The 22,346-nt window shown below is 37.1% G+C and overlaps 1 protein-coding gene across 1 annotated transcript; it reads right to left on the bottom strand.

Moving 5' to 3' along the window:
* Nucleotides 1-1,821: 1,821 nt before the first annotated feature.
* LOC120195336 (aspartyl protease family protein 1-like) lies at nucleotides 1,822-6,489 on the bottom strand. The gene is made up of 8 exons (XM_039197401.1): nucleotides 6,322-6,489; nucleotides 3,026-3,225; nucleotides 2,871-2,937; nucleotides 2,621-2,784; nucleotides 2,437-2,536; nucleotides 2,309-2,366; nucleotides 2,117-2,188; nucleotides 1,822-2,039 (listed from the first exon to the last, which is right to left on the bottom strand). The coding sequence occupies exons 1-8, from the start codon at nucleotides 6,487-6,489 to the stop codon at nucleotides 1,822-1,824; spliced, it is 1,047 nt and encodes a 348-aa protein (XP_039053332.1).
* Nucleotides 6,490-22,346: the final 15,857 nt, after the last annotated feature.

Below are 22,346 nucleotides of genomic sequence, written 5' to 3'. Positions count from 1 at the left end.
ATGTATTATTTTATGTTGACATCGCTTCAGTTACTTTTTCGCTCACAATTTTTTTAAATATCAAAGCTATGATACGGGCTATGGAATTTTAAAAGAATTTGTTCTTGCATATTTTGTTAGGGATTTTAAAACATGCAAGACGAGTTTACTGCAATGAGTTCAATTGCAGGGAAGTAATTCTCTATTGATCTAGTGATACTTTAATGGATATTGTATAAAAATTAAAGTTGTTAAACACTTGACAACGGTGCTTCAACGGATATGCGGTTTATGTAAAGATTGAAGTTGTTAAAGACTTGAAAACCAATTTTTGATGTAATTTAGTTCGATTTGGAGATTTGTTATATTTTGACCTAAATTCTAATTGATAATTAATTTGATTTTTATTGTAATTGTAATGGTTGAAGATTACATGATAATGCCTAAACTTTTAGGGTTATGCGAGAGAGAATTATTTTGAAATATGCAATTCTTTTGGGATATCTATAATTTTGAGTTTATGTTGCAGAAATAGTTTTATAGAGATGTTGGTAGAGTGTTTTGGATAATTTTTTGAATACATGTGATGTCATGTATTCGTACTCTTCGTGTTCTCTATGTTTATAGTGGATTATTATTTATATTGCCTGTAGAAATAGATAATGTCAAATCATGTTAGGTCTCATCTCTTGAGCATATCTTATGTTGATATCGCTTTAGTTATTTTTTTTTCATTCTCAAATTCGTAATAGATTATAATATAATACAATATAAATAAGATTAGAGGAAAACTGGGAAAATATAAAAAGTACAATTCTTAAAATGTTATTTTCCCGTTTATGTATTTTATTTTTAAAGTTTTAGTCAACAAATCACTTAACATAATAAATTCTTTTCTATTTTACAATTATTAGGACTCCTTTTAAATTTTTTTATTTAACAAATTATTCGTCATGCAAATTCTATCATATTATTTGATTCTTAATTTCAAATTTTGTTTCAAATTAACAAAGACATCTTTTTTATTTATATTTAAAAATTATTTTTTTAAAAATAAAGAACACTTTGAGCTACTACTCTTCAAAACTCATATGAGAAAAAAAAAAATTCAATCCATAACAGAAGCACGAAAGAAGACTACAATCTTAATACGCCAATCCTTTAGCATCCGCTTTTAACAAAGGGATTAACTCTGTTAGAAGCGTCGACAGAATGGACGTCCTGTTCTCTTGTTCCGCTGCAAAGTTTGTCAACTTATTACCCTCACGTCATATGTGTAAGTTTGTCAACTTATTACCCTCACGTCATATGTGTTTGATTTCACTCAACTCTCTCTGAGGATTTCCTTTGTCTGAGTATTCCTTCGATGACTCTTCGTTGAGAATATCCATCACCCATCTCGAGTCCATTTCTAGAATCAGTTTAGTCACCCAGCAGTTTTCTGCTATGATAAGTCCTTGACGAACTCTTCAAATTTCTGCTATTGTGCTATTTGTTTTTTCTCAAGCGTATCATGAAGACGCTCCTCCGGTCTTCATTTTCATCCCGGATCAGGCCACCCTCCAAGATTCTTTGTCACGTTTAAGTATCGTCTTTGATCAAGGAAAATATAAATATTTATTCAAATTTTACGGATGAGTTTAAAATTATATATTTAAATATTTTATTGAATCTTTCAAAATGGATTAAAATATCTAATTTTAAATTATTTACGCAAGAAATAAAAATAATAATTTTATTATAAAAGGACATAATTGGACAAAAGATATTACGATATATCAAAAAAAATTTAGTTTCATAGCTTGACCAAAAGAATGTTGAGAGATGTTGCTGTAGAAATAATCAATCTCTGGAACTCGAACTATTGCCATTGTGAGTAATTGTGAGTCCATAAGACAGAGCTTTAAGCAGGGTTGATTGATTTGTCACGGGTGAAGATGTCCCTGGAACGCCAGAATTATTGCCATTTCCCGCTGTGGCTTCTGGATTGACGGCCACAGCCGGAGGAACCGCCGTCGGTGGTATCACCGGTAGAGTGTTCGAGGTCTCGATATCGTAACCTATGAAAACCAGATCTCATTGTTAAAAGATGTATCAAATAAACTAGATATGCCAACGAAACGGAAAGGCTACTAACAGTCAGATGCTTTCCAGCCGAGTACCATCTTCTCTCGATCGAAGATGATACGGTAACCGGTCATGAAATTTTCTGGATTGAATTAAAGAAAATGTAACAAGGAATCAAACATTTACTCCTAGAAAAATATAGCTACATTTTGAGAAGCTACATGGTTTTATAGACAAGGATGGATCTGTGTCGGGGAGACACGTACGATGATATTCACAGTGTCACTTTTCACGACACCTAAACAGTATAGACCTCCACCCTGGAGATGAAATGAACAAGGATTATCTTCATCAACATAAACATCTAATAGAATGGAAATGAGTTTTTACCAGTGTGGGAATCACTACTGGTGGCTCGTGGAAGGAAAACCGATCTCCGCCGTTCATTGTCAAATTCACTACAGGATACTTAAAGCTTGTTTGGTTTGCACTGTAAGGTAAAAGAAATCAGTGCCTGAGGCCTCCAGGAAATGAAAATAAACATCTTTTTGGCGAATCTTAACAAATGGATTACCTTAGCTCATAACAATAGTCGAAGGGAAGGTTATCGGAAGAACTATAAGACGTATACAGCTTCTCTTGGGCCAAATTGTTGAACCATCGAATAAACTCAGTATAAAGACGTGTACTGGAGAAAATGGAAACGAGTAGGAAAACAAATGAAGTATGTGATTTGAACTACTTACACTACTTACACGCTCGGAAATAAGTTAATAAGCTGGATCATTCAAATATGTAAACGAGGTACCCGAGTCGAAAATGACATTAAACTCGAGATCTCCAGCATTTCCTCCCACTTTTATTTGAGTGATGCTAACATTGTAAGTAGGGCTGAGAATGAATGCCAAGAAGAGAAGCATCAGTAAAACCAGTGTATCTGCAAGCCAAACAGCAGACAAGTAATGACTTATGTGATTGCCTGAGATTAAACGGTGTTTCTCCTTGATCTGAGCTGCCCTTATCGCCAAAATTTATTCTTCCGACCCCATCGTACCCGAAACATAAAGAAAACGAATTCAAAACAAGCTTTTCTTTCGCTAATATGCTAGGAACTGATATATTGTCCACACCAAGTCCGAAATTAGGAGCTGCACCATTTAAGAAGGATCCGGTCTGAACCTTCCCGCAAATGCAACGCAGTAGCAAATCCAAATCAAAGACTAACAGTGGATATATGAACTGATGCTTGAACAACAGTGCAGTGAGATTTCACAAATTTACAAAAAAATGTTTCATAATGGCGAAGGAACTAAAAGTTACTAACCCGAAAGTGATCTTGGCTTCGACGGGCTTGGGTTCATCGACATCCGTGGTTAAGTACAAGACATCAGTGATCTTAATTTTTTTTATTAATCTATGATAAATATAAGACAATATCTGTTAAAAGATAACTCTAAACCATTTGAGATTGAATGCTTACACCCTTGGCATTCTTGGTGCTCAAACCCGAGACCTCAAGAAATAATAACAATTTTTTTACTACTGAGATTACTCGATTTGTGCAATTCATCTCAAATTTAATTAGTATAATAGGTTGCATCAACTTGACTATCGAGGTGTTTGGGGGAAGAGGAGTCATTGTAATACCCCAAACATCGGGTCGGTGATCAAAATATAAGAAATTTAAAATTTAGTAGTGTAATTGGAATAAGTGATGAGTTCAAGGACTAATGTTTGGAATTTTTTTGTTAGGATTTATTTGCAAAGAATGAAGAGAAGAAGGACAAGATGGTCTTTTACAGCATATGGATTTTATATCCATTTTATATTGGGATATATTAAGTGGATAAGGGAGAAATAGAGTTATCTAGAAATTTAGTTATTTTCTTTTCTTCTTCTTTGGCTCGAGACTTTATGGTTTAAGGTGAGTTATAGTAAGTTGTTGATTTCCTTAATTTATGGGTTTGTATTAAAGCTATAAGAGGTAGAGAAGATTAAGGAAGCTTGGAAATGAAGAAAAACTAAGTTAATAAGGAGTTATTAGGGAATGAATAAGATGGGTTTTGAAGTGAAAATTTGTAAATTGGTTGATAAATGGATTCTAAAGGAAAAATTGCCTTGTCAAAGTCCTAGCTCAGAGATTTGAAGTGTTAGAAATAATTTATATCATGTTTGATAAAAAGATATGATTCTTAGTTTTAAGAATATTATTGAGAAATTCTGATGTTATAAGAGAATTAGTGAAGATAAGTGATTAGTATGAGTATTAATGAGTTAAGGAGATGATTAGAGTTAAAAGTAAAGGATTTAGATGATCTTGGGTTAAAATTCGAAGTGGAAGAAATGAAATCTAGGCAAGGGTGTCGGTACTATAAGAACAATACTGATACTTCAAGGCTAAATCGATTAAAAATCAAGGATCAGTATCGACACTGATTGTTGGGGTACCGATACTTAAAGGGTATTATCGATACCAAGAGTTAGGTATCGATACCATTTTGAAGCTAAAATTCCAGTATGTTGAAATGATATCGGTACCAAAGGGAGTATCGATACCATCAAAGGGAAGTATCGGTACTGTAGGGAGAATACCGATACTACTAGGTATAAAATGAGAAAAATTAGTGTTTCTTACAGATTAAGTTATTATGATTTAGGATAAGTGATTCGTATTTTGATATTTATTTTCGATTGTTTTGTGTACACGTTGAACAAAATCAACTTTTGGACAACTCGACATTTCAAGTTTCGAACAAAAGAGTAAAGGACTTTAGTGAGGCAAAGGTGAGTTCAACTAAATGGTTTTATATTGGATTTGAGGATGGCTTACGATAAGCCAACTTCAAAGTTTTCGATCGAAATCTATTTTCAATTCTTTTATGCAATATTTTATGATGTTTTATTCAATTATATTCTAAAGTAAGTTTTATTGTTAATTGTGTTGAATGTGAAAATGTGACATGTGAATACGAAATGCCTAGGTGTAAATGATCTACAGGAATGTTCTATATGCAAATAAGATACACTTTAAATGGTGAAACTTAAAATAATTATAAGTTAAAGCCCAAGGTGTATATGTGAGAATTAGGGGTATAGTTGGCATGCCAAGAGTCGAGGGTTCTACGCGGTCCTTCGGGACAATCTATGTGATCCTTCGGGATATTTCTACGTGGTCCTTCAGGACAAAATCTACGCGCTCCTTCGGGACAAATTTTACATGGCGCTTAGGTGTAAATTATATGAGTTGTGGTGACAACAATTGTGCACAACCTCAGTGTACTCAGATATCCTAAATTCTCAGTGTTATACATTGGGCTAAAAGAATCAGGATTAAAGTTGAATAAAGAGTGATTTAATGTAAGTTATTAGAAATCATATTTAAGTCAAGTATGAAAAGTTTTATATGGATCAATGAAAAATGTTTTTAAAATGTTTTATTATATACTACTTATTGCCTCACTAAGTCAAAGACTTAGTGTGTGGATTGTTTTCACACGTAGGTTCAAAGAGATCGGAAGAGTAAATATTAGGAGAAGACAACATAAGCCGTGAAGATCATATCAGAACCATTTGAAACCGTAGGTTTATAAGTTTTGTACATATTGTTGGCATGTATCCCTGGTTTAAATGGAAATACTCTGATCAATTTTTGTAAATGTAAATTTTATGGTGTTTTTTTGTAAATGATGAATTATATGTTTTTAGTTTAATTGAAAAGTTGTACTCTTTATATTTTATAAAAATGTTCTATTGTTCAAAAAAAATTATTGCCAACTATTTGTTAAAGGTCAAAGATTTGAAAAGTCAATGTGGCACCTCAAATTCGTATTTAGGTCGGATACGGGTTGGGGATGATACAAAAATGTATGCGAAATTTGTTGAAATGTTTGCGGTTCATGGTATGTCATTATGCTTCCACTATGAGTTGGCTCAACAAACTGATCAAGTTGACAGCCCAACTAAAGTAATATGTAATGATTTTAACTCGTTAATGAGAAATCCACATCCTGGTACCATCTCAATAAGTTCAATGGGGAGACATTCATCAACAACTTGTTACGACCTCTATCGAGGTGGCCCCACGAATAATCTATATGACAATATCGCTTCCAATTCAAGTGGAAGACATTCATTTGCTAATTTCTTTGACTTGAATATGGGGATGCCCTCTACACGCTTCTTCGACCTCAATGTCGAGATGCCTGCGACACAACACTCAGTTCAAAACATATATGACACGATGTCTTTAAGTTCAAGGGGAAGGCATTCAACTACCAGCTTGTTTAACCTAAATACTGGCATCACATAGGAACCCTTATCTCCACCAGAAGAACCTCTTCGTGAACTAGGTGTGGATGATGCTGAGACTGGACTATTCGTTGAGCCAGAATCACTGCAGTTCAACATGAACTTCGATAATGATGATGTAGATAAAGTTCTCATAAATACGGTACACATCGAACCTCCAACACACATGTATGAAACTAACATGGTGCAATGTATAGGCCAAAATTTATGGATATACCTAATGTTGGTGACTAGAAATTTAACTCATCAGTCAATGATGGTAAGTTATATATAGGAATAGAGTTTGCATCGAAGTAAGAAACGATGATTGCAATTAAGAATTACAACATTCGTAATTCTGTTCACTCTAGAGTCAACTGATCTACCATCGAAAAGTATGTTTGCTATTATGTCCAACGTGATAACGGATGTAACTGGATGGTACGTGTATCGAAGAGGAAGAGAAAAAATAACATAGGAGAACTAACAATATAAAGGTTCCTCATATATATTATGCTAGAGGGATCAACCAGGATCATCCCAACTTGGACTCTAACATTATCTATCAAGCCATCATGCCTATATCTAAAGAAGCTCCCATATAGCTATTATGGTGCTAATTTCAGCTATACAATCTCAATATGTGTAGACCATCTCTTACAGGAAAGCATGGAAGGCAAATAAGAATGCCATTAAAAACTTCACAATGAGTGGGATTCATCATACAACGAACTACCAAGTTGGTTTAGGGTAATGCACAAACTGAATCATGGGACAATAGTCGACTTTGAAACTTACCATGCATACCACAATGATCAAGTGCTTCACGAGCGATGTCAATTCTACTAGTTTTTTTGGACTTACCCACAGTGCATTAATGTTGTGAAACACTGCAAGCCCGTGGTCCAAATTGATGAAACATTCTTGTATGGAAAATACAAACAAGTTCTACTATTGGTAGTTGTCCAAGATGGTAATCACAACATTCTTCCAATTATTTTTTCCCTTGTTGAAGGAGAAGATACAAATTTTTGGGCCTTTTTCCTAAAACACTTACGCTTACGTGTTGTCACGAGGGGAAAATCTATGTCATTTCAGATTGTGGAGCTGGGATCAAAGCAGTAATGGAGTCTTTGGGTCCAATGTGGTAACCACCCAATGTCCAACATCGGTATTGTATCTGACATATTGTCATGAACTATCATGGAAAGTTCAAGAAGAATGATGAATGCCAATTACTTGTGCGCATAGGTATGCCACAATTCCTAATTTCATTTCTTCATCATTTTAATTTTTTATGGGAACTTAACAGTAAGTACTACATTCGACTCTCGGTTACAAACTATTTCCTCAAACGTTTGAGTCCATGCTTTAAGATTTGCGAGTAAAAAACGAGCAAGAATACAATTACATAAACCTTATTAACAAAGAAATGTAGTCAAATACATATGATGATGGATATCAATATGGACACATGATGACCAACTTGGTTGAGGCTATCAATTCTACCTTAAAGGGGCGCACCATTTACCAGTAACAACTTTGGTTAAAATGACATATTTTCATTTCGGAGTGCTTTTTGCCAAGCTCGAGGGACAAGCTAAACCTTAGATGCAAGACGACCATGTTTATCACCCAAGATTAGTTGCAGATCTACAAAAAAACAATTTTTGCTTCAAATGGAATGGTTGTAACAAGATTCTCTTGAACCCATAAATTATTTTGTGTCACACGACCTCTTCAATGGATTGAATCTAACTCGTTCAGAGTTAATCTATGAGACAAGTGATGACTGTGTGTTTTTTCAAGCTCTGAAGTATCCATGCTCCCATGTCATAGCAGCTTGCTCTTATACCCATCAAGATTATAACCATTTTATAGATCTCGTATACCAACTTTCAGAAGTATTTAAGGTATATGAATTTAAATTCCCCCACAGGTAATGAGAAAGACCCATATGAGGTTCAGAATTGGCTTCCGATTGTACTAATTTTGTCCTTATTAAGGGAGGTTGGTCGTTCAAAATCCACTCGAATTAATTGTGATATGGATATTCGAGAGACGTTCAAAGAAAACAAAAGATATGGGTATTGTAGAAACCTAGGCCACAATGGGAAAATGTTCATTTCTTTTATCATCACATAACCATTGATAATGTGATGATGAAATTATTGTTTCTAAAATCTCAGTTTGTGTTATTTTATTTCCGTTTTCCTTGCATTAATGTCATTTCAGCATCACTAAGTAATCGACTACTCAAGTGAAAATTAAGTAAAAACATTACAAACTAAATAATAAAAACAATAAAAATAATTAAATAGAAACATTAAATACAAATGATACAATTCAAATAATTAAATAATAAAAACATGAACAAACAAAATAAATAAAAAATCCATAATTAAATAAAAACATTACGTTTGCTGATAAATAAAGAAAATTAAATAAAACATAACAATCTAAACAAGTCTATCGATGTCTGCATCTTGAATGTATTCCACAGGGTGGTGGCTGTCTATTTCGATGGGGGTTGCTTTGTATAAGTTGCTCTTCCTCCTCACTCACATTGTCATTATCATCAACAATAGCAACTACATTTTGCTGATGAGGAACAGATAACGATATAGCACCTCTATAGAATAAAGACCCTGGAGGTGTATGACTAACCATCCCACCACTCATAGAAACTGTGAAAACATCTACATAGATGATTGCGAAAACTGGACTGGAGGTGTTTGAGTCTGTAATGAAGCATCACCCCCAAAATAATCAGCATATAAAACCCACGCTGGATCTACATGCATGAAACTATAATATTCACCAGGAGGTGTCATAAAACCCTGCGGCAGTGGAATCTGAACTAGCTGTCGTGGCATTTGAAATGGTTGCGGCGGCGTTTGATCCGACTGCAGTGGCATCTAAAACGACCATGGAATGTAAACCGGTGTAGACGATGACTGCTGTGATAGTTCCGATGCTACAGTTGAGGATGAACCGGAAGTGTCTGCTCTCCATTTATGACTCAGGGACGATGATGCTTTGATGATGGATGCTTTTCTCAATGCCGATAAATGCTCTCGCCTAGTGCTTCCTCGGAAAGTAGGAAGAGTTTTACGTTCGTGTTGAACCACTAATAATAGTCATCCACAACCGAATAATGATCCACATAAATCGGTTCCCTACGGGGAATACGTCCACATCGATCCTCTCAGATCATTACCTACTCGCTGAGCTTCATCAACCAGTTGATTTCTTTTTTGCCCCGTTTATCAATGTTATACAAATTATCGAGATCCCTAGGTGCTTCAGGAATAGATTGTACGAAACCAAATTGTGGAGCAAGCGATCAGTGGGATGCCACTCGACAATAGCATAACATATCAGAGGGACAACCGCCTTTCATACATCTAATGGGCCATTCAAGTGAGGTGAGATGCAATGCCTCATTTCTTCAGTAGCATAAGGAGTCCATTGAAACTAAAACAAATATATATAATTCTTATCAAACTAATATTTTAATTATATAACGATAATTAAAGGTAAGTAATAAAATTTAAATACATACACGTATACCAACTTTTTTATCAATGAGTAGCCGAATTTCTTCTAGTTCGTCTAGTATATCACGATGATATTTCCTTATATATGACCACCTATTTAGTGTAAAAAAATTCATTATATACTCAAAAAAATTATTTATATACAAATTCAATATTAAAATTACCTCAACAATAACGGGAAGACTAATTGATTTTTCATAACCGGACATATAAAAATATATGATAACATGCCCATGACTACAGAAGAAGGAGACATCCGCTGATAGCATTTTTTTGAGATCAGTTGCTCGACACATTTATCTATACAAAAATGCCGAAATTGCAGAATCTCAACTAAATGAGCCAACAACTTGAAAATCTGCGAGGTGATACAACCACATATAATGAACTTAGTTGCGAGATTTATCAGATATCAAAATCCCTCCTATAAATTGTAATATGCAATCTTGGGAAAATATTTTAGCATGTTCCTCGAACAATCGTCACTCAAATGTCAAAAATTTGTAACCAACCATGATAACGATATTCGACCACCATTAAAATTAGGCGAGATACCGCCAAGATACTCCTCGCAAAAGTAATGTCAATCATCATCCACCACACTAGAAATGACATCCTCATCTACTGGAGCTCCAAATGTAAGGAAACATCCTTTAGCATAATAGTGCACTCCCCACACGGTAGATGGAATGTGTGTGTCTCTGGTCTCCAACTCTCAACCAGTGCAAAATTAAGGCTATTCAAGGTTACAATGCCCTTCATATCTTTCTATGTAATCGAATTCAGCCTCGGTTAAATACGGACAGACACGATTCGGTATCTATAACTTAGCGTTATGAATAAATAGATATAATATACGATCATTTCCCTAATTAAATAAATAATATACAAATTAAAATATAAACTAATACTAAAAAATTAAATAAAAAAAAGATTCACCAAACTTGTATGTCACTGATGTGGGATAGAAACAATTTCTTTCCATTACACAATTTTACCAACAATACCATCAATCTTCTCAACAGTGTTAGTGAAATCAGATATGGCCAATCGAGAAAAGAGGACTCTCTTCGCCAAACTCAACAGCTAGTTGGTTGAAGTACGCATACTTGCTCTTTGTCCACCTGCACATGATGTTTGAAAAGAATATCTTAGAACTTTCGTGCTAAGATTGTTTATAGTATGATTTACCATGAATATTTATTCTCATTATGATCAGAGAGGCCAAAATGAAGAGAGATTTTACAAACCAATCTTTTATGCCCATACCAACTTCATTGTTCTTTCCATTGCCTTTGATGTTTTTAGTTGGGGCTTTGATATTCTGCTTAGTGTCATAATCTTCATCACTTAGCGACTCCTTGAAATTCTTTTCGTCTTCCTCCTATACATTGCAAAATATTGATCTCGAACAAGTTAACCAAGTTACTCTTATCAAACTCGAACGTTTAGGCATGCTAGAGAATTTACCAAAACAAACTCATGGCTTTCTAATTCTAGCACAAAATCAGCTAGATATCATTTCTTCTAATCAAATGGACGAGCATGATTGCTATATAATCAACTGATCAACATGAAACAGTAAGATGGTGAGTGTTCTGTAACAAATTTTGTCATAAAGCTAAATTAGTATCAGATCATCTTACCGACAAATTGTGGCATATTGCAACTTTGATGAATGTTTTCTTCAGTGTTCCTTGGTTTTGAGCTTTGTTCCTCAGCAGAATACAAGGTCATGGATGTGAAGGAATTGATGCCACTAAAAGTTTACTGGTAGATGCAATTTCAAGTTGGAAGAACTGATACAAAGAATACTTATTGCAGACTGAATTTGTTTAATCAAACACATACCTACCAGCAACCTCGACTTGAAATCCTTAAAATGGTTAGATTTTGATATTTAATAGATAAATGAGGACAGCTATAAGCAAGGCAAATTGTAGAGAATACCAATAAACATCTTTTTATGGTAAGAGACGTTCTTGATACCGTAGGAAAAAGTTGACAAAACTAGAACTATGTTTCTGTTCTGTTCATTAGTTTCATATCTGAGTTTGAACGAACAAAAACCTAAGAACGATACAACATTAACCGGAACTAAAAGTAATAATAAGTAATCATTCTGATAAATTTAAAGGGAATTATGAGATGGGTTTTCTTTAATTGGTATAAAAATATTTATATTATTAGGAAGCACAATGAATAAAGAATTCACAGAAAGGATAGATGTTTTCATTCATCAATAGATACATCATTTATACAAGCTGCACAAAGTTGCAATGTAGGTTAATCCACAACTAACTATCTAACAAACTAGCTAACCACTAACAGAATGGCTAACTACTCAACACACGTGTACTCTTCTAATAAAAGTCTATATTCCCTACTGACCAGCAACAACTTTCTATCGAACAAAGTGAACGTCTAGGTCAATATGTTTAGACTGATCCTGATAAATAGGGTTGGCACTCATCGTCACTGCACCTGTATTATCAAACCAAACCACCAGTTCCTGACGATGATACAACCCTAGATCAGCAAGTAAAACACTCACCCAAGTAACTTCAGCTGTAGTATCTGCAACACACTTGTACTCAGCTTCCATCGTCGATATCGACATAGTTTTCTGCTTCTTAGAGCTCCATGCAACTAGACACTTACCAACAAACACCCCTATAGCCGGAGATGGACCGTCGATTATTTATATTTGTGCCCCAATCAGAATCAGCAAATGCAGTAACAGTCAACCCAACATCATCAAACAGTTATAACAAAAGACCATAATTAACAGTTCCAACAAAATATCAAAGTATCATCTTGACTGCAACCATATGAGTTTCTCGTGGTGCATACATAAACTATGCAACCTTTATAACACTATAGGCTAAGTCAGGACGTGTATGACAGACATACAACAAAGAGCCAACTATGCTGCGATATTCACTAGCATCCAATAACAACTCCCCCTCATCTGTTGACAACTTAGAAGCCAAAACCATTGGTATAGTACAAATTGTTGCACCTTTCATTCCAACCTTCTGTAGTAATTCCAACACAAATTTCTTTTGACTTAGCACAACAAAACCACGTGAACGATGCATTTCAATCCCCAATAAAAAACTAAGATACCAAGATCCTTGAGTGAGAACCTGTCTCTAAGAAATTGCACCTCCTCTTGAATTGTGCTAGATAATTGCCCAGTAATGACAATACAATTAAAATACACCAGAACATAGATATCACCATCATCTCTCCTACTGACAAACAATGATGGATTTTCTCATGATGTAATAAACCCTATCTGTACTAGATTATCTTTAAGCTTGATATGCCAGTTTTGTAAGGCCTGTCGAACACCGTAGATAACCTTTTCTTGTTTTCAAACAAGAGGAGCTATATCCTCTGCAATTTGCTCGAACCCCGATGGTTGCTGTATGAAGACATCTTCATCTAAGTCCCCATTAGGAAATACATTATTAATATCCACATGTCTCAATTTATATCTATTTGCCACAACTAAGGCCAAAATAATATTAAAGAAGGAAAACTTCACAACCGAGCTGAAAGTATCAGTAAAATCGTATATTGCACATGTGAAAAGCCCTTTGTAACCAACCGAGCTTTATACCGATGAATAGAGCCATCGGGGTTTTGTTTGAGCTTAAACAATCACTTGCAGCCTATAGGTATACGCCACGCTGGAAGTTTTACTAACGACCATATGTTATTCTTTTGAAGGGTATCAAACTCAGCTTGGGCTTCATCTCTCCAATTGGCATATTACCATGCTTCTTGCACTGTGGAGGGTTTTTTATTCTCAAAATAACTAGAATGTGGTTTGGGTTTAAAACCCCCAAATTTGTTGCGTGTTAGCATGGGATGATGATCTTGTCTTGATAGGACTGTAGTAGTACTCGTATTTAAAGGTAAGTCTCCATTAACTCGTGTCGGGTTGCTTGGAAAATCTTCACAAGTAGCTGTTCTAGCACCAGCATGCCTGTCTGTACCATCCATATTAAGAGATGTGTCTGGGCTAGCATGAGTGGTTGTTTCCATGACAGGCGTGACCTCAGTAGTAACATCAGGTGAATTAACATGTTTATATGGAATTTATTATTGTGACTGACTTGTAATTTCATCAACCATCTCTCCATGCACAATGCCTTCTACAACAGCTGGAACAACTACTTTTTGCCATCTTATGGCATCAATAACAATTGAAATTTCTTGTGTCTGGAAACCAGAAGCATTGTTTTGTGAGCTAACTACCTCTTTATATGCAAATGAAAACATCATCTCAATAAATACAACATGAAAAGATATATAAACCCTTCCATCACTCGCAAGACACTGATAACCCTTATGTTGAGGGGGAGCAACGCACCACATTACTCCTGATATTGCCAATGTCTCAAACCTTGCAGAGTTTAGAGGTACATATAAACTTACTATTGGAAATGGAGTTTCTCTTAATATTCCTACAATTGGTAATTCAGTTGTGGCTTCTTCTCCAAGAACTTTGCTATTGAATGATTATATATGACTCGTATAACAAAGAATTTACTTTCGGTCTCTAAGCTTGCTAGGGAAAATGTCATTTATTTTGAGTTCCATACTAAGAAATGATATTTGGAGATGAATCTTCTAAAGAGGTCCTACTGCTAGATGAAGACAAGGGTGACATGCACACTTTTGCATTTGGTTATAAATATGAAGAAGGGGTTAGTGCCACTGCTTATCTTATGTCAACAGATGTCTTAGTCCGAGCTTTGGCATCGTTGTTTAAGGCATCTAGCTTACTATGCTGTAGATAAAATAGCAAAGGAAATTAATATAAAGTTTGATGTTGATATTAATAAAACTTATGTGGCTTGCTTTATGGGCAAGAGTAATAAATTGCTTTTTTTCTCCATCCAATACTCAGTATTATGCTTCTTTTAAACTTATTTTCTCAGATTTAAGGGAATCTCCTCACATTGCATCTAATGGCTTCTGTTACTATATTTCGTTTCTGGATGCGTTTAATCGTTTTACATGGATTTGTCATGGGTTGTGAACTTGGGTCTGAGACATTGGTGCAAGTGTCCAAAAGGGATGTTAAAGATAGAGTGTTGGGCTTTCCAAGACATTGGTGCAAGTGTCTGTCAGGGATGTTCAAGATAGAAATCAGGCTAGCCAAGATCACCAAAATTAGCCCATCACTTGGAAAATATTGTGGAGCCTATTCACATTGGCCGTACAAAAAAAGAAAGTGGCATCATATCTGAAGATGATCATAGAAGCTCGGTAAATATGGCAAGAGACAACAAAATAGGAAGATATTGTGGGAGAATCTTACCATATCCGGTGTGAACACCTATCCAAGGAAAGAATCCTACTAATGGATGTAATTATGTAAGATTTGGTTGTAATTCCTTGATTTAGGGGACTTGTTATTAATTGGGCATATCTTAGCCATTGATGTAAAATGATATGGACCATTGATTTAGAAGGAGCTCAACTATAAATAGAGAGCATCTATTTCTCATTTGTATCATCCATTCTTTCATTCTCTATTCTCTTGAGAGAGAGTAATAAAATCTCTTAGGCATTTACTCTACTTTTAGTGTTCTTTGTTCTTCATTCTCTTTGTGTTGTTGCCTATCTTGGTGGCCAGGAGTAACCACAATTGTCTTTGCACTTCCATACGATAGTCCAACCTTGGTGGCTTGGAGTAGCCATGTTGGTGTTAAAGCTTTCGCAATCCTAGAAGGCTTGAGGGCTTGATTCTAACTTTTGTGAGTTTTCATGTTTACTAGGCTTGGTTAAGGCTTACTTAGTCACAGAGAGACCAAGAAGCGTAAAGAAGTGTCTAAGGCCACACGACCCATCATATTTTAACTATAATATTCTGATGGTATTGACTTGAAGGTTTTGAGGGTGTGACAAGAGGTATCAGAGCGAGTCGTTGTGGGCAGATAACGATCATTTCATCCGTGTTTGGTGGAAGTTGCCAGACCGGGTAAGTTTGATTTACTTACTGTTCAGTCAATTTACTTTGGTAATTGAGTTGGCAAAGATTTTTATGCTCGAGCTAGTCAATGGTGAATTGAGCTAGTTCGTGGCAAAGTTAATTGAGATGGGGCACAAGAGAAAATGAGTTTCCGCATGCAAAGGCAAAGAGAGCCATGGTGGGAAATGAGAGGAGAGTCCGATGGGCTCGAGAGGAGAGTCCGGTGGGCTCGAGAGCATCGTCGGTATCCAAGCATGGGGATATCGTAATGAGTTCGCAAGAAATGCTAGAGGCAAAAATGGCACACCAGGAAGAGCTAGATCTCGAGGTAGAGAGGCTCGATGGTGGAGCTCAAAGCTTGTTCAAGCGAAACAGTATGTTCACTCATGAAGACGATGAGAATCTTGATGAGAAATAAGAAGAGGAACTAACAGTTTACGAAAAATGGGCTTATTTGATGGAAGGTTTGGCTTTCCATGCAGAGAGGCTCATCAAGTTAGAGCAGATCTCAACTTTGTGGGAAAAGAAGGTTGAGAGAGTTAAAAAAGTCAAGGATGAGGACAATGAGACCCTGGTGTTATGGAGTCCCGCCTTGATAGATTAGAGTCTGTGGAGGACAGGTTCAAGGATGAGACGCACTGAGTTCTGAATGAGTTGGAGATGGTTCGAGGGAGTAATGCCCATGATGTCGATGTGATGACTTTGAGAAACGAGGTAGATGAGCTCAAGAGGGAGTTACTCATATGTAAGGGAGCTATGAGTGAATGAGGTGTGCTCAAGACCTTCTTGGAGGGACTTAGACCAAGGGTGATACTCGGGGGAGAGCAAGGAGATGCCTAGAGACTTTAGAAGGCCATAGTTGTAGCCGGAAAACTGACCAAGCTTGTAGGAGACAAGCTGACTAGCATTGTGTCGTTGAAACCAATGGCCATGGATAGTGGAATAGTAGGGGAGACCGAGAAAAGGTACAACATGGAGATGGTAGATAAAGCTCTTCGAATGGACAATGTGAGCCATGTATTGTTCGTAGCCAAGGAAAGCCATCAGGAAAAAATAGCAAGGCTAAGTCCGGTATGAAGAAGAATGCGAGAAAAGAAAAGCTGAAGTGCTACTTCTGTGATGGTCCTCACTTGATTAAAGATGTCCTAAGAAGTATCGCCTTACAACCATCATGAAGAGGATGAGAGAATGAGAAGTAACTGGAATTGACATGGTTGCAAGTGTTAAAACTGTAAAGCTACGGAAAAGACTTGGTTTGATTGAGGAAGTCAATGCGGTCAAGCAATGAACAAGACGAGGAGCGGCTATTGATGTTTAGGCAGCAGAACCCATAGAAAAGACCGATGCGATTGTGAGTGTCCAAGCAATCAAATCAGGAGAAGGACTTGGTGAGGCTACATGTTCCAAAGTAGCTGAATCAAGGAGGAAGCATGGTGCGACTACAAGTTCTCAAGTAGTTAATCCAAGATCGAGACATGACGAGACTGCATGTGACAAAGCAGTTGAGCACAGAAAAAAACTCGGTTCGATAGCAAGAGATAAAGTCGTCAAGCCGAGGGTGCAAGGTGAGCAACTCCGCTCACAGTATGCTAGATTGGAGGCGTGGTCCAAGTTTAGGTGTCTCATACATAAAGGGACACTTGAGGAGTATGTAACCTGATTTAGAAAACTCATGCTCAAAGTCCCGAGTTTGACTGAAGAATATGGGTTCTTCACCTTCATGTTCGGATTGAAGCTATGGGTGAAGAAAGTGTTAGAGCGAAAGGAAGTCAAGGAGTTTTCTAAAGCCTTGACATCCCCTGAGTCCATCAAAGAACTTGAAGTCAAGACGAACAAGACTTCCAAAGCAAAGCTGAAAGCCAAGAGTAGCGGCAAAAGATTCCATGAAGAAGGCAAGTCAGATGATGAGGAATGTTGTTCCTCGAGTGGCAGAGAAATTCCACTCAATGATGAACCAGATGGTGGATCTGAGAAGATGTGTGCAGACTTGGCACAAGTCGAGGGTAAGAGTCGAGCAAACGAAGGGTCACTAACTTAAGATGCCAGAGGTGTTGCAAGATTACACGAGGGGAGCCGAGTCATCCAAGGTGATGGATCAACCCAGGATCGAGTTGTCTAGAGAATATGACAAACCCAATATCGAAGAGGCGTTGAGACTTGGCTTAATAAGATTTGTTTCTGCCAAGGCGAGTGGGAGTCAAGTGGAGAAAGAGTTTCCTGTGTCCAAGGAGTTTTCTGAGCATGTTCGTGTAGAGAACATGGCAATAGAGACCATCATAAAAGAAGGGTCAAAGGAGGGGATTACCAAGGATGTTCAAGTGAAGAACAATCCTTCAATACTGATAGACAAGAGTTGAAGGGGGCCAATATATTGAGGGACAAGGCAACCATGGAGAAACTACACAATTGTAAGGTGAGAAATAAGCTCCAACCTTTGTGTTAGAAGGGAAGAGGCAAGAAGAGGCATCAAACTTTTCAGTGGAAAAGTGTCGATACATGGTGGCGCAAAGAACTCCAATGACAAGGGTTCAATGCGAGGAGTGTCAGACTTCATGGAGTAAGAAGGGCTAACACAATTTTGAGTAAATGTCAATGAAATCAAAGGGGAATTCACATCTCAATACTATTCTAGTGTTCTTTTGAGTTTGATTTGCTGTCTTTAGTCAGTGTAGGTCGAGTAAGACCTAATCTTTTCCGTAGAGGAAACAAAGTTTAGAAGGGATCCAAGACTTTACTGCAGGGCCAGGGTGTCCAATTTAAGATAAATCAAGACTTGTAGGAAAGAGTTCTTATGACGGAGGTGTATTTGTGGGCGTGTTAGCCCATTTCATCACTAGGCGACAAGAGCCAAAATAGGCACAGCCTTTATGGGGAGGTCGAGTCTTTACGGGGGGACGAGAGTAAGTGGAGGCATCGAAAGGTAATCAATTTAATGTAAAGTATGGCGTGAGGGATCGTGAAGTTACATACGATAGAAGCCAAGGCAAGCAGTTCGTATGGATGGACCACAATAAGCCAAGGCATTGAGAAGGATCTAAGGTGATGATGCCTAGGATCGTCGAGTGTAGTGATGAGGGTATCGCTAAGTTCGGTGGGAGAGAGTATCACGGGCAGTATACTTGGGTCTGAGACATTGGTGCAAGTGTCCGACAGGGAGGTTCAAGATAGAGTGTCGGGCTTGCTAAGACATTAGTGCAAGTGTCTGATAGGGATGTTCAAGATAGATATCAGGCTTGCCAAGATCACCAGACTTGGCCCATCACTTGGAGAATGTTGTGGATCCGATCACATTGGTCGTGTAGAAGAAAGTGGCATCAAATCCGAAGATGATCACATAAGCTTGGTAAATATGGTAAGAGGCAACAAATCAGGAAGATATTGTGGGAGAATATTACCATATCCAGTGTGAACACCTATCCAAGGAAAGAATCCTATTAATAGATTTAATTAGGTAGGATTTGGTTGTAATTCCTTGATTTAGGGGATATGTTATTAATTTGGCAGATCTTAACCATTGATGTAAAACGATATGGGCTATTGATTTAGAGGGAGCTCAACTATAAATAGAGAGTCTCTCCTTCTCATTTGTATCATTCATTCATTCTCATTGGAAAGTAATAAAGCTCTGATGCATTTACTCTATACTTTCAGTGTTCTTAGTTCTTTATTCTCTTTGTGTTGTTGCCTATCTTGGTGGCCAGGAGTAGCCACACTTGTGTTTTCACTTCCACACGATAGTCCGGCGTTGGTGGCTTGGAGTAATCACGTTGGTGTTAAAGCTTCTGCAATCCTAGATGCCTTGAGGGCTTGTTTCCAACCTTTGTGAGTTTGCATGCTAACTAGGCTTGGGTAAGTTTTACTTAGTCGCATAAAAGACCAAGAAGCTTCTAAGACCACACGACCCGTCAGACCTTAACTCTGATATTCTGACGGTTTGTGCTTGAAGGTTCCGAGGGCGTGACAAGGCAAAAAATGTTAGGTCTTGCTCGGCCTACGCTCACTAAAGACAATAAATCAAGACTTGTAGGAAAGATTTCCTACGATGGAGGTGTACTTGTGGGCGTGTTAACCCATTTCATCACTTGGAGGCAAGAGCCGAAGCAATCACAACCTTTATGGGGAGGTCGAGTCCTTATAGGGGTGTGAGCAAGTGGAGGCATCAAAAGGCAACCAAGTTGATGTGAAGTATGGCGTGAGAGATCGTAAAGTTACATGCAACATAATCCAAGGCAAGAAGTTCATATGGGATGACCGCAAAAAGCTAAGACATTGAGAAGCATCCAAGGCGATGTTGCCCAGGATTATTGAGTACAGCGATGAGGCCGTCGCTAAGTTCGGTGGGGAAAGTGTCATAGGCCGTTAATTTGGGTCCGAGACATTGGTGCAAGTTTCCGACATGAAAGTTCTAGATAGAGTGTCGGGCATGCCAAGACATTATTGCAAGTGTCCGACAGGGATGTTCAAAATAGATATTGGGCTTGCCAATATCACCAGACTTGGCCCATCACTTGGAGAATGTTGTGGAGCCCATTCATATTGGCCGTGCAGAAAAGGAAAGTTGCATCATATCCGAAGATGATCACAGAAGCTTGGTAAATATGGAAAGAGAAAACAAAATCAGGAAGATATTGTGGTATAATTGATTGCTTGTAAATGTATATGCTAAGGCAAGCAATTATGTGCAAGTATTCACAATCGAATCAAGTAATACATGGTAAGTGAAGTATCGTCTACTCAGGGATTGGTCTAAAGTTTTTAAGCTTCACCACAACCAGAACTAGTTGTCACAAGCTAATTTGTACTATCTTGTCAAACTAGAAAACTATTAATAATAAATAAAGAAAATATTACAAAGTATGATTGCAGAAAAGTTTGGTCAAGACAAAATAAATATGCAGAACTATCGAAATAAAATAAATGAAGCAAAGATAAACGTTGATTCAAATATATTCAAAACAACCTCACATATTCATACTTATCACAGAACACTCATGCAAATCTTTTGTATTGACACACAATTATTCTAAGTCAAGAATGAATTGTTATGACATGCTTAAGCTGCCCGAAAGAATTACTAAGTATTCTTAGACGGTTGCTACGGTAATACTACTCAGCGTTAACTACAACCCTTAGTTTGGCTGATTGTTGTTGTAGCAATACCTCTCGGCGTAAACTATAGTCGTTGTCTATCCTACTTAAGCGTTTATCCCTTTTAGTCGATTGAAACTCGCTCCTTATCTCTAAGGTAGACAAGTTAGAACATCACCATCCTATATCCATTCCATTGTTCACGTAGATTTATCTTAATTCTCTCGAATCTAAGAATCAATATCTAGACAAAAGGCAATCTCTCGACGCTCTTACATTGCCAAGACATGTTTCACCTAGACCCCAGAAGATCTCTCAAAGCTCTTATAATGTCAAGGTAAAATATTCAAACAATGAACAAAACAGTCATGAGCAGAATCATAATTCTTCATTCATAAAGCATAAAATAATTGTTTAGGCAAAACCAAGATTAACACCAAGTAAGACAATTCATGGTGTTATCAAAAAGTTAACCAAGTATCATCGTTTTAATAGAACCCAAAATACGTAAAAAAATTAAGAACAAAGGAATAACGACTCCCAAAACCGGGGGCTTTGTCATGACAATTCTGATCAACACATCACCTGCCATGGCGGTCAGCCTCTGTCGAGACCTAACCACCGCTCTGCTATAGTCTGGCTATGGATGACACCAAGGAAGGTCGGTTGGTAAACGGTGGGGAAGCACTGCAGTTGCTCGCTCACACTTCAAGTAAAGTTCTTCTAACTTCCATGCCTAATTTTGGCGGCTATGGCTAGGTATTTATAAAGGGAATTCTCCTAGGGTTTCGCATAAGTAAAGATTCCCTAGATACCCATTATTGTCTTGTCCAGGCTAAAAAAGGAAAGTCGGTTGGCTGTTGTCAGATTCTTGAGGGCTTGCTTGCACGTGAAGGAAGTCATACAGTTGCATGTGACATAGGCGATTTTGTCATATCCGCTTCATACTTTCCAGATAAACCTTGCCTTGGCGAGATAAATCTGTTCCTCACTTTCTTTTACTTCTCTATTCCATTGGCCCTTACAAATTACGTTATTGCGACTGAGATGTTATTCCTCAGTAAATTTCCTATAGATACACGATCCACACTGACCCTTTCTCCTCAGCAGCATCAGTCAAACCAAATAAATTTTACCGAAGCAAAACTTATCCACCACAAACAAATATAACCTAAATACAACTAAAATGTTGTGCATACTTTGTTTAGACGAGCAATAACTTAAGTGAAAAGACTAGAAAATAAGTCCTTTTATAGAGTTATCAAGAATCTTACCATATCCGATGTGAACACCTATCCAAGGAAAAAAATCCTACTAATGGATGTAATTATGTAGGACTGGGTTATAATTCTTTGATTTAAGGGATTTGTTAT

The sequence above is a fragment of the Hibiscus syriacus genome, unplaced genomic scaffold (genome assembly GCF_006381635.1).
Source record: "Hibiscus syriacus cultivar Baekdansim isolate YM2019G1 unplaced genomic scaffold, ASM638163v2 tig00117012_pilon, whole genome shotgun sequence".
NCBI lineage: Eukaryota > Viridiplantae > Streptophyta > Magnoliopsida > Malvales > Malvaceae > Hibiscus > Hibiscus syriacus.
The sequence above is the reverse complement of the archived record's forward strand: the minus strand, read 5'-3'. Positions and strand labels throughout refer to the sequence as shown.